At 33.2% G+C, this 12,947-nt stretch overlaps 1 protein-coding gene across 8 annotated transcripts in view; it reads left to right on the forward strand.

Moving 5' to 3' along the window:
• Nucleotides 1–12,947, forward strand: part of f (espin protein forked) — a 487,643-nt gene that overhangs the window by 333,034 nt on the left and 141,662 nt on the right. For all 8 annotated transcript variants that reach the window (XM_085824686.1, XM_085824685.1, XM_085824684.1 and 5 more), the window contains one exon: nt 1,310–1,465. In XM_085824686.1, coding sequence (XP_085680812.1) covers nt 1,310–1,465 — 156 coding nt within the window. The remainder of the gene's footprint in view (nt 1–1,309; nt 1,466–12,947) is intronic.

Consider the following 12,947-nt stretch of genomic DNA (forward strand, 5'->3'; position numbering starts at 1 on the left):
AATCCTCATTCAATTCCTTATGCTTCTTATCCCAGAAACCCGGATGTTTCTCGCAGATTGTTGCAGATGTGTTCTTTTCACTTTAATGTCGAATCACTTCTGAAATGAAATGATATTCCCTCCACACAATTCTACCGCTACCGCTTTGTTTCTAATGAAATGATATAACGAATATAAAAAGAAATGTACGGCAACATTTAACACTCTATCGGGAATTCTAAAGAGGGGAGGCTATCAAAAGTGTTGAAATTTCTACTTTACAGATTTATGGTGTGGTGTGGTGTGGTTTATTTAATTATGGCAAAGCACACTAGGGCTATCTGCCTAAGGGAAGGGATGCCTTCGTGGAGGACTTTCTAAGGGAAACTGGCTCGTATACACGTTACACATGGGGAAAACCACGAAAACACACATGCAGCCAGCCCGTTCGCGGGATTCGAATCTCGGACCGAAATACCAGTGTTCAGCGACTTTACCGCTCGGCGCTGGTGAGCCTACAGATTTATGAACTCGAAACGCTCTATGACCGGAGCATTTACTATGAGCGATGCGATACTTTCAAATGGAGGCATGAGAGTAGATGTATCCACGAGCACATGTAGTTATCATTGTCCACTATATGGGAGACTAGAACAATAAAAAATGAATAGTGTGTAAAATTAACACTGAGCGATAAACTTCATAAACAAAATAGAATTTTATTCACAAACGATCAGCTGGAAGTTGATAGCTTACTTAAAGCTTGTAGAGTCATTAGGATTTTTTTAGGGTCAGAAAAGATGAAAAATAGAAAACGCCTTCGCTGGGAATCGAACCACGGACCTCTGGAATACCGGCCCAGCGTGCAGAACCACTACACCACGAAGGACGCTAGGAAAGTGGGAGAAATACCTTATATACTCCCCTTTTTAAAGGGCGACTAGGGTTTTAGGGGATTTAGTCGTCGAATCCTGGGTGCGGAGAATCATCATCCACAACCGTTTTAGTTTGGGCGTCACTTGCAGAGTCATCAGGATTTTTTTAGGGGCAGAAAAGATGAAAAATAGCAAATGCCTTCGCCGGGAATCGAACCACGGACCTCTGGAATACCGGCCAGCGTGCAGAAACACTACACCACGAAGGACACTAGGCAAGTGAGAGAAATACCTTATAAGCTCATTGCTATGTTTCCAGTTCCATGTCATGGAACTGGAGGATCATGTGCTGACCACATCAGTTTTTGTACATATTTAATTATCTAAATATACTTCGTGACGTACTGTTTCTTCTGCAGCGAGTGTTTTTTAACTGTTGTTTTCTTGCGTTACAGGTACGGGCGACGTAGTGTTCTAAAGTGGCTACTTCGGGAGGCGAAGATGCCAGCCCTGGAGACGACGGCCACAGGAGCTCTGGCACTCCACTATGCAGCTGCTAAAGGCTGCCTAGACTGCGTCAAACTCCTCGTCGAGTCGTGCCCCGAACTCAGGTGAGTCCATACCTTCTTGCTAGTACCGTAATTTAATAACAGATGAAAAGAATCGCTTGGGGAATTCATATTACTGCCCAGTAACATTGAAAATCCACAGTTCATATGAAGCCGTCTGGGAACACCTTGATAACACATCTAAGAAATTTTCATCTTTCTTCCATCAAAGAAAACATTACGCTCTTAGAAATAACGTTATAACTTTGTCGTTATTTCATCTTTTTATTAGTTACGAAATTGCACGGGTTCTCCAGTAGTTTAGTTTTCAAGTCATTTTCTCGGCTATCAATAAAGTCCGTTGTTCGAGTCGTAAAGATTCCATCTCTGACTTTAATTCCTGGAGAATTTATAGCATATCTTTCTAGTGTGGTTGAGATATATCAACCGAATTAATCCCTTAACTGCCGCGAGCGTATATATACGCCTTGCTCAGCCGATGCGTTAACTGCCCCGGGCGTATATATACGCCCTTCCAAACTACTATCATTTGCTTTGCGCTGCTACACGTATCGCAAAGCATTTTAGGGATCTTTTTTATTATACTTAAATTTTTGTCATTATACTTTTACTCAAAACATTAAATTTTGTGCATTTATTTTTTTTTTATTCTTTATTTTGTAAAAGTAAAACTTGCACTTATTTTCCTCCTAATACATCGCATAACTACGCGTGCCTGTGTGAAAAACCGTGGCACTGGGAAATGAATCTTGTATGTTTTCCGCGGCAGTTAAGGGGTTAAGAGCGTTAAAGTTTCGTATCAGGGAACACGAAACGTGGGACCGAAAAGAATAAATAAGCAAGTCTTCGAGAGCTAATCATATAGAATATGCCATACAAAATAATACAGATACACTTATACCAGTGAATATTTTACAAGTTATTATTTTGCATATTAGGAGCAGAATGTGAAATATAGGGTCATACAAATAGAGGATCAAGTTTTGAGAATCATTGAAAAGTACATACTTAATGTGCTTTACAAATTCAGACATTATGTGCCATAAGTATCATTCATACAAACGTAAGCAGGCTGGAACAACAAAAACCAATTATGGTGTACCCTCATATTTGCTATAATACACTGCACTGGTACAGTAATTTCTTATGAAATATTTTACTTTTACATTTCAGAAACGCAAAATTTGATAGAATTTGTACTGAGCGACTATTGAAAGGGTACATTAAGACTGTGGTAACTAATTAGCAAAGTAAACATATTGTTTTTCATGGCGTGGTGCATGAGATACAATACAATGATCATTTCATTAGATTAGTCTGTTATAAGAATATCACTAAAATCTATAAATTTAGCATTAAATTTTGTTTAGTTAAAACGTTAATTAATTTTAAAATGTTTTTTAATTAATTTTTTAAGTAGAAAGAAAATTAAAAAATTAATTTTTTAATTAATTCTTTTTGGCAACATTTATGCTAAAACGCATTTATACTAAAAACAAAGAAGCAAAGGTAGCGCCATCTGTCTACGGTAAAGAAAAATAAAAAATTAAATAACAGAATTCTAAAAGCTTTCTAAGAACTGGATATGAATTAATTTTCTTTAGTTAAAACATTAATTCATATCCAGTTCTTCCTAACACTTTTAGAATTCTGTTATCTTAATTTTTTATTTTTCTTTACCGTGGACAGATGGCGCTACCTTTGCTTCTTCGTTTTTAGTATAAATGCGTTTTAACATAAATGTTGCCAAAAAAACACTTCTTTGCAGAATTTCTTTGCTCCTGACGAAGAGGGACCTGTGCCTTTTCGCTATCGAAATCGATGGTGTTTTAATTAAATTTACTACGCTAAACACAAGATTGTTGATTTGTTTAATTAATACGGTAAATTGTTTAAAAAGAGTGGAAAAGGCAAATGTTTTTACATTTTGCTTAAAATTGGATCCATTTTCTGACAAAACCAACTAAGATTACAAGATATTTACATTCGATGAGCTTAACGAAAATTTTCCATTTAATCGTTTAACAAAACTACCACCAGGTTACTGAAGACTGTGAGATAGAAATGAAGTTTTTAATCTTTAAAGGGCTTCGAACAAACTGAACACATTTAGAATATGACAATTATAGGAATTCCAAAGAAATCCGGATCGGCACTCGATCGAAATCAAACGATTCAGCCTACCGTGGCGAGCTACCGGGCACGCCACACACGGAAAGAAATCTGGTATTCGAATCCAAATCGTTCTCAGTAACTGAAACACAATGGAACATTTAGCGTGCATTAATAAATTAATAACACTTTTTTTTCCTCTTCAGTGGATTTGAAATCTGTGCTCTGGAAAGAACATAAAACATTATTTGGTTTGACGACAGCGAGTTTGAGTATATTGGTGTGGGAATGGGCTTCAGTTTTGCGAGAAACATCCGGGTTTCTGGGATAAGAAGCATAAAGAACTGATCGTTGCATATCTGTTTAATAACTCTGTAATTGTGTGGAGAAAGTTTGCCGGTTATTAAGATTTACATTTTATGCTTCCTTCTTGAGACCTGCTTTCTTGTGGATTTGTTATTTAGAAGTTTCTTAATGATAAATATATTCTTTCTTTTATTAGAATAAAGAATTGCTTTGTCATATGCCGTGCATTTAACACAGTTAAAGCGTTTGAGTACACTCCCCTCTATTTATCACAGTTTTATTAAAGAATCATAAGTTAGAATAACTATGAAATCTTTATTTAACAAGTTAGAGAGTTTGCTTAACTCAAATAGAACACAAACAGAATACAGATCAAAGTTAACAGTGTTCACAAACATTTAAATCAAAGTGTAAGAGATTTATTTATAAGTTTTAAATATCTTCAAGCTTACCTATTAGGCAATATTATTAGAAGTATATTCCATAAAAAACGGTAGCATGCTGACAAAAATAAAGCACAAGTACAACGTTAGCGCAAAATCTTTTTAAGACCTCAGAAAACATAGGTAGGATCCTCTCTCGCCAATATATCGTTTGGCGCTCGTTTGTTTTTGACGTTCCAGTGTCCCCAAAAATGATACTAATTTATTCTAACCTGCAACTGCGAAGGCAATGCCGCATACGTAACTTTATTTATAACATGGGTTCTCAAAGTGATCGACATGGGCCTCCTGGGCAATGAAATTTTAAAGGGGGTCAATGATTTTCAAGCAGTCAATTGGGGGTCGATACTTCGATTCGAAAACTGATTGGCATAGTCATGATCCCACTGAACACCAAAAAAAAAAAAAAAAAGCATTAATGAAATTGATAATTAATTGTTTATTGATGGAAAGGTGTATGTATCATGTAGTAAAGAAAACAGTGCAAAAAAGTGTGTGAAATTATTTAATATAGTTTAAAAAATAATATCTTTTTAAAATGCATTATTTTTTTATGCAGAAAGTGCTATGTACAATTCAAAAAGTAAAACTGAGGATCCCCAAATAAAAGTTGTTACTGAACTAACATTTGTGAAAAAATGATAAATAAAATTTATAATTAATTGTTTATTGATATAAAGCTATATCATATAGCGTGTAGGAAATCATAAAATAAATATAGGAGGAAATATACAGTAAATTTATATAATATATTTTAGAAATTTTCAGTATTATATGTATATACTATATATGTAATAATAAAATTCCATAGTCAAGAACACACTTAAAATTCTAACTGCATGTTCTTTTCATTTTTAATGGCGACGTTCTCTTATTTGAAAGTACGTGGAATTAAATCCACAGCCCCGTAGTCAAGTTGTTTTTCCCGCCTTTTCTACGCGTACAGTTATAGAATGTTCTCGAGATATTTAAAGCGAACTGGATTGGCTGACGAGGCTGACGTCATTTCTTGGAAGCTCCGCCTTTCCAGAGGCTATAAAAAGACTCGCAAAAGGAATATCGGGGCTTTTTCTTAAATGTCACGATGCAGTAAACTTCATACAAAAAGTTATTAGTAATTCTTTTTATTTACTCTGGATATCTGATTTTGTAACTGCTTTTTCTCCTGAATAATAATAAATGGATCCTGTTTTTTAAACTTATCGTCTGATATTTTAAGCTACGACTACATCTATATTTCTTCAACGATCTATTTATTCTGGACAAAAGCTGATACATCACATAAATATATATATATATATATATAAATGCAATACGTGCAAGATAAATAAAAATGAAAACCCTGGAAAGATCCCCAAGTAAAAGTTGTTACTGAACCAACATTAGAGACTTTTTCCATTTATTACCTAGTGAAAGCAATCCTTAGTCGAGTCAATAATTTTCTGCTGAAAGCAAGAAACAAGCTGAATATTTTTGAACCAGATAATTTGAGAATTAAGCTAAGCAGCTTTATGCCAAATATTAAAAAAATTCCTGGCATTACATCAAGCCTCGCCATCATATTCATTAAAATCAAATTTTTGTGCAATTACGTCTTATATATAAAAACTTTTGTATATTTGTGATACTAATAATAATACAAAACTAATAATATATAAATCTAATTAAACCATACTTTCCAACAAAACATTAGTTTTTTGTTATCTTTATGTTACTAAACATTCTCAGTTTAATTGTTATCTTTATGTTACTTATGTGGAAATATTTGTATTATGGCTATGTTAAAATACTCGCATCACATTTCCCCTACACTGTTGCACATTTTTTTCCTGCTTGGGCTAGGCGACTGGTAAATTGGAATCCCTTTATTACTTTTTTGATTCAGTGTATCGAATCTGTATTGGCATTTTTGCATTGGCATTTCATTCATTTTACCCCCGCATTTATTACCTGAAGCGTACTTTTGGCAGATTCTCATCTTACTCTATTATTTTGCATTAGCATTTCATCCATTTTTCTGCCGCATTTCTTACTTGAAATATATTTTTTGGCAGATTCTTCATCTTGCTTCTATTATTTACGTTGAGCTCTTTTGTTCGCCCCCTTCTCCTTCGTTCTTCCGATGTCCTTTTAAGTAATTACGATCAAGATTTATTCACGTGAGGTACCCTTGGGGCTTTATAAGTTGGCGGAACGTGCCTGGATTAGTTACCGTCTGATATCAGCTCAGTATTCGTCAGTTATTGCAATGTGAATGTTACTGTGCATTCTTACTGGAATGTAGGTTTCTTTTAAAGGAATAATATCGTAATAGTTACCAGTAGCTTATCCTTAACTACTCTTCATATGTCATATTCTTACTGTAACAGCGTTCTCCGAAAAGTAAACGATTAGCATAATTTTTCCGTCTTAAGATTCGGTCGATAAAATTAGTTAAAAGAATCCAAAAATGCACGAGGAAATACGGTAAATATGTAAATAGGAAGGAAACTAAATTGAGAAGCTAATTTTAAGCGATGCGAACATTTTAAATAATTAAATCAAGAAACTGAAAACTGGTTGCTGAGAAACTGCAGTTAGTTTTTCACCAGCATGAATCTTTTACCTGGCCCCAAATAATATCTGCGTTTTTCCTCATAAGGATCTTTAAACTTTCTCGCGTGCTTACTGAAGTCTTTCAGCATGGAAATACAAATCACGCTGTTTGTAAGCATAAATGTACGTAGGCACGCATGGCCCGGTGTATTTCTGCGATATGTATCTTAAATTATTATGTAGTTTCCTTAAATTGCATAAATATAGCTTCTTTATAAATGATTACTCGATACACACACATACACACCAAAAAAAAAAAAAAAAAAACTGAAAGCTTTCAGATTTTATATTACGCCCAAAAGGGTGTTTTTTAACGTTTTCTGCGTTACATTTATTTAATAAATATCATGCAATTCCCATTCTTACCATAAAATTCAATTCAACAGCAATATCATAAAATATTTAAAAAGAACATTTCTTTAGAATTTTTCCGATACACAGTCTCGCGCGCTGGAGATAAAAATTTTTTCTTTTCTTTTCTTTTCTTTTCTTTTTTTTTTTTTTTTTTTTTTTCCGTACAGTGTTGCCATTGCGCGCTTTGAAATCGTTGAGTTTCTTAATCAAAAATTCGTTAAAGTTTTACAAAGTATGAAATAGACAATAAAAAAAAATCCAAATTTGGGATTCCAGATGCCCATATTCGAGTGGAGGACTACGTTATTCAAAATTTGATGGCTCTAGGAACCGTTGTATTTTCCCACTGCGTGAAACATACATACATTCATGCAGATTCTTCATTATTTAATTTCTTTAAGTATAATGCATGGCTCTAATATTTGGTAGCAACTATTTGAAAAGTGAAATGCCGTTTATAGTAAACCAACGCCAAATGCCAAAACGAAAATTAATAGCCCTTCTAGACAAATTGCGACTTTGAGCTAATAATTTCAAAGTGAGCAGTGGCAACATTGTAGGGAATAATATATTTTTTTATCTCCAGCGCGTTTTTAAATAACTTTTAGCCCAATGTGGCATCAGCCCGTCGTATGCTCTCGAAACGTGAATCTGTCTGTAAATGAAAGAAAACGCCCGTTTGGCCTATTTTTTAAATGTTAATTTGTTTAAAAATATTCTGATCTGTCAACTGTTTTCAGACCGCGCATGCAGCCAGCGAATAGTTTTAAAACCATTGGCCTAAGGAACAAATATAAACAGATATAGCACAAATCTCTTATTAGTGCACTTTTGATATTACACAAGTGAACTTACTCAAAAAAAAAAAAAAATGCAATCGTTTTCTAACTTAGTATAAAGGAAAATAATCCATTTCAACGATTTTATAAGGAATTTCTTTTAGGATGAGATACTTAACTTTTGCTTGCACGAATTTCATATCATAGCTTCATTTTTATCAAAAATTTGGTGAAGCAGAAAATATTTTAGAATTAATTACAAGGAAAAGATAAAAATAAAATGAAAATAAAATAAGGAGGGAAAAGTAGCGTACAATATCAGACTGATCACAACAGTCTCATTGTGTCATTTGCGGTTTTATCTTTGTCGGATCGCATTTGATGAGACACCTGTCTTTCCGTTCCTGAGTCTCCTGTCTAATCTCCACAATATCTGTCTTATAAGTCTTTAACTCTAGATTTCGAAAGTCTGCCAGTTAAGGATAATTTAAGTCCTAGTTCATCGGACTTTAATAACCTCTAAGTGGCTTCCCTGCTTTTTCTAAATTTCGAGCCTGAAGTCTATTTTCAAACCTTTTTATTTTTCTTGCATTTTAGTGATTTTCGCCAAGCATGGCAAACAAATAAATCCACGGAATATAGAAACATTTGACTTTTATAAATCTATAAATTTATTATTGCTTCAGTTTTATTTATCCAGAATGTCGAAATCAGCGTCAGTCAGATTAGATATAATAGCCGGAGATTAATTTGCATTTTACCGCCTTTTTACCTCTCGCCAAACTATATAGTGCATGGGTTGTTAGGTTCAAAACTTCGATAGTGAGCTGTCAGTGAAAAGTAGGAATTAAAGTTCACACAACACTTTTTTGTATTATTTTTACAATAATACCTGTTTGTGTGTGTATGTGTGGCGAGTTTTCCCTTCACAATTACTCTTCAAAATTCCAAACTTTATAAGGTATTTTCTCTCTCTCCTTTCTGCATGCCTTCGTGGTGTAACGGTAGCATAATCGCCACTACTGTTATTCCAGGTTCGAGTTCCCTCGAAGGCCTTGCTCATTTTTCACATCTTCTGCTTAACAGTGGCGCCCGAACTAAATGGTGCTGAAGAATAATCCATCACCACTAAGATATGACGATTGGGTTCCCTAACCCCCAGTCGCCCTTTAAAAGGGGAAGTGTATAAGGTATTTTCTTTCTCATTTCTGCATGCCTTCAGGTTGTAGCGGTAGCACACTCGGCGCGTATTTGAGAGGTTCAGGTTCGAGTCCCGGCGAAGGCTTTGCCCATTTTTTAAAGCCATTCCAGCTTAAAATAAACTAATGTCTCTATAACTTCCAAAAATTTCTGTTTTCCTAATTTATATTTCATTATTTTTCTGCTCATTCATATGAAAATTTGATTAGATTTGGGGTAAAATTGGACAACCGGAAATGGTACTTTACTTGAATCCAGTAACAGTGTTTTAATGGACAGTCATAAGTGGCACTTTTCTTGAAGCCCGTAACTGTTTTGAAGCCATTACCATTATGTATTGTTTCGTATATAAACTATAACACAGTGTTGGAGTTGAATGAGCATTGCTTATAGATACCTAAATACCGCTGTTATATACGTACACATCAAAATGAATTTAAATTTGATGATAATATATAAATAACAGAGAACAAAATTAAATTATTTTATTCTATTTGCTTCAAATTTATTAATTTATTCATATATACATACATAGGTATAGAAAATGACTTTTGAAATGTACTTCTCTTTCTCTGTTAAAAATATATATTCATGCCAAATTTTATTAAAATTTGTGCATTAGGTTTTTCAGAAAGTCGACATAATGTACAAATTCTCTTAATTTTGTACATGGGTGTATATCTTCTGAATACTTAAAAAAAGAAAGAAATACGTATTGTAATTCTGCAAATATATTTTACGTTTTTAATTCAATACATCATTAATTACATGCATTTTTATTTAAATTAATCAGATTAAAAAGTAAAAAAATATAAAAATATTGAACGTTTTTCAATGAATATCGTGAATAAACTGCATTTTTATTTAAATCGATCAGATTAAAAAGTAAAAAGAAAAATATTGTTAAGAACTGCATCCACTGCTTTTATATAGTTTAGTTTGTTTATCAGTAGCAGACTGATTAATAATGAAAGAATAACATTTTACGTTTTCCCGAATGGCAACAGATTCGAATGAAAAGTGAAACAAAGCATTTACAGTTAACCACTAAAAAACGTTTCAATGCATCATTAATTACATGCATTTTTATTTAAATTAATCAGATTGAAAAGTAAAAAAATATAAAAATATTGAACGTTTTTCAGTGAATATCGTGAATAAAATGCATTTTTATTTAAATCAATCAGATTAAAAAGTAAAAAGAAAAATATTGTTAAGAACTGCATCTACTGCTTTTAAATAGTTTAGTTTGTTTATCAGTAGCAGACTGATTAATAATGAAAGAATAACATTTTACGTTTTCCCGAATGGCAACAGATTCGAATGAAAAGTGAAACAAAGCATTTACAGTTAACCACTAAAAACAACGTTTCAATGCATCATTAATTACATGCATTTTTATTTAAATTAATCAGATTAAAAAGTAAAAAATATAAAAATATTGAACGTTTTTCAGTGAATATCGTGAATAAAATGCATTTTTATTAAAATCAATCAGATTAAAAAGTAAAAAGAAAAATATTGTTAAGAACTGCATCTACTGCTTTTAAATAGTTTAGTTTGTTTATCAGTAGCAGACTAATTAATAATGAAAGAATAACATTTTACGTTTTCAAGAATGGCAACAGATTCGAATGAAAAGTGAAACAAAGCATTTACAGTTAACCACTGAAAAACAACGTTTCAGTGCATCATTAATTACATGCATTTTTATTTAAATTAATCAGATTCAAAAGTAAAAAGAAAAATATTGTTAAAAACTGCATCTACTGCTTTTAAATAGTTTAGTTTGTTTATCAGTAGCAGACTGATTAATAATGAAAGAATAACATTTTACGTTTTCCCGAATGGCAACAGATTCGAATGAAAAGTGAAACAAAGCATTTACAGTTAACCACCAAAAAACAACGTTTTGAGACAAGCAGCCCATTTGGGCTAATGAAGTTACCATTTCTACTATAATATTTAAATAAAATAATCATTTAGAATTTTGAATGTCATATAACACGTAAAAGTTTACGTTTTATTTTTTAACCTCTCACCAATTTGTATTCATAGGTAAGGGAGGTAATGTTTTCGCTTAAAAAATTCGATCGTGTTATGAGTGAATAAGCAGGAATTGGGGGACCCACAACACGTTTTGACTATTTTTAGAGATGTGTATCTGTATGTGTTGTGTATATGATTATTTTTTCATCTACGATAACTCGTTCTCTAAACAGAAGAATAGTTAGCAGAAACGTTCGAATTGAGCAAATTGCTTATAAAATAAATTTCGAGCAATTATATTGCAATTGAACAAAATTTATGACAAACCTCTAAATCACCAACCGATATAAAGCTGCAAGATCTTGCAAACTAACAGCAATGTTCGAAAGAATCACCTGAGTCAATGATAGATGCTCCAAATCAACTGCACATAAATCATTTTCTTTCAACCCCGAATCCACGAAGCGTTCGGAAAGTGATGAAAGCATTAATTAAAGTATATTTGAAGAACTAATGGCTGAGTTAATAAATCAGAGCCCCCCTCCAATTAAAGACAATAACTGAAAATACGTAGGTGTTGGTCCACAGGGCATGAGAGGGGGACGAGGGAACAAAAGTTTCGAAAATTAGAAGCTTTAATAACTGCGTTTCAAAATTTCATAGATTTCTGCCCAGTCGATAAAAGCGGAATTTCTATCGTTTCATTCAGACCTTGATGACATAATTGCCAGCAAGAAATGTAAACGTCTTTATATTTAGCAATCGAAGCATCGAGAGTAGAAAGATATATTGTATATATATCTTTACTGACTCCTCCTAACAAATTTTCTGGACTTCATAAATCTTATCGTGCTCTTTGGAAGGAAAGAAATAAGTAATTATAAAAAACTGGTTTTCGGCGGATAAAGTATTCTTTTGGCTCAGGTTTCGTCTGCTGCTTACCCTTGTTACGGGCCCCTTGGGTCCTGACCTAGACATCATCAAAAGCATCTCTTGCAGATTGTTCTTGCTGTTTCAGATTTCCAGTGATGTCCTAGTTAAGACAGCTTACGGTTGGATGCCTCTTTTAATCCTCTGATCATTTATCACGTATCTAATTGTTGTATTTAAAGGGAAATATTAAAAAGAAACATTTATAGTTTAGGAGATTAATCGTGGGAAATCTTTTCAAATTGGTTTTATAAAAAAATTCGTGTAAATTGAACCTTGCTAAATATGTCTTTATCGATTATTCTTGCTGCTTCAAGTTTTCAGTGATCCCGAAGCAAATTTACGTGGCCCACGAAGACATATCAATTACGTATTTGTTGCGAATATTACAAGATTTTAGTTACTTGAAGTCAGGGTTTATATTCTCATTTCCATTGTAAACGTAATTCCATTAAAAACGTACCAGAAAATCAATAAATAGAGCTAATTAATTTACACCTTGGATAGTAAATCTTTTTCAAAGATTTCAAGGTATAGATTTTATTAATATTTACTCGTCGGAAAATAAGTAAGCTCAATTAAGAACTTTTGACATAAGCCTCAAGTTTTGATTCTTCTTATCGTTCAGGAACAGTTCAAGATTGTAAACTCTGCAAAGTCATTTTGCGCGATGGGGTTCAGCTGCTGAACTGCACAGACCACATCGCAAAGATGCACTGCCGTATACACTGTTTCTTGTTGGCGAATTTCAAGATGGAATAAAACTTGTCTTCACCTTTTCGTCTACGTTTATCCGGTTTTCGCATCCATCTTCTC

Source organism: Stegodyphus dumicola, chromosome 10, assembly GCF_044657685.1.
Source record: "Stegodyphus dumicola isolate Sdum_Otavi_A_Nest chromosome 10, ASM4465768v1".
In the NCBI taxonomy this organism is placed as follows: Eukaryota; Metazoa; Arthropoda; class Arachnida; order Araneae; family Eresidae; genus Stegodyphus; species Stegodyphus dumicola.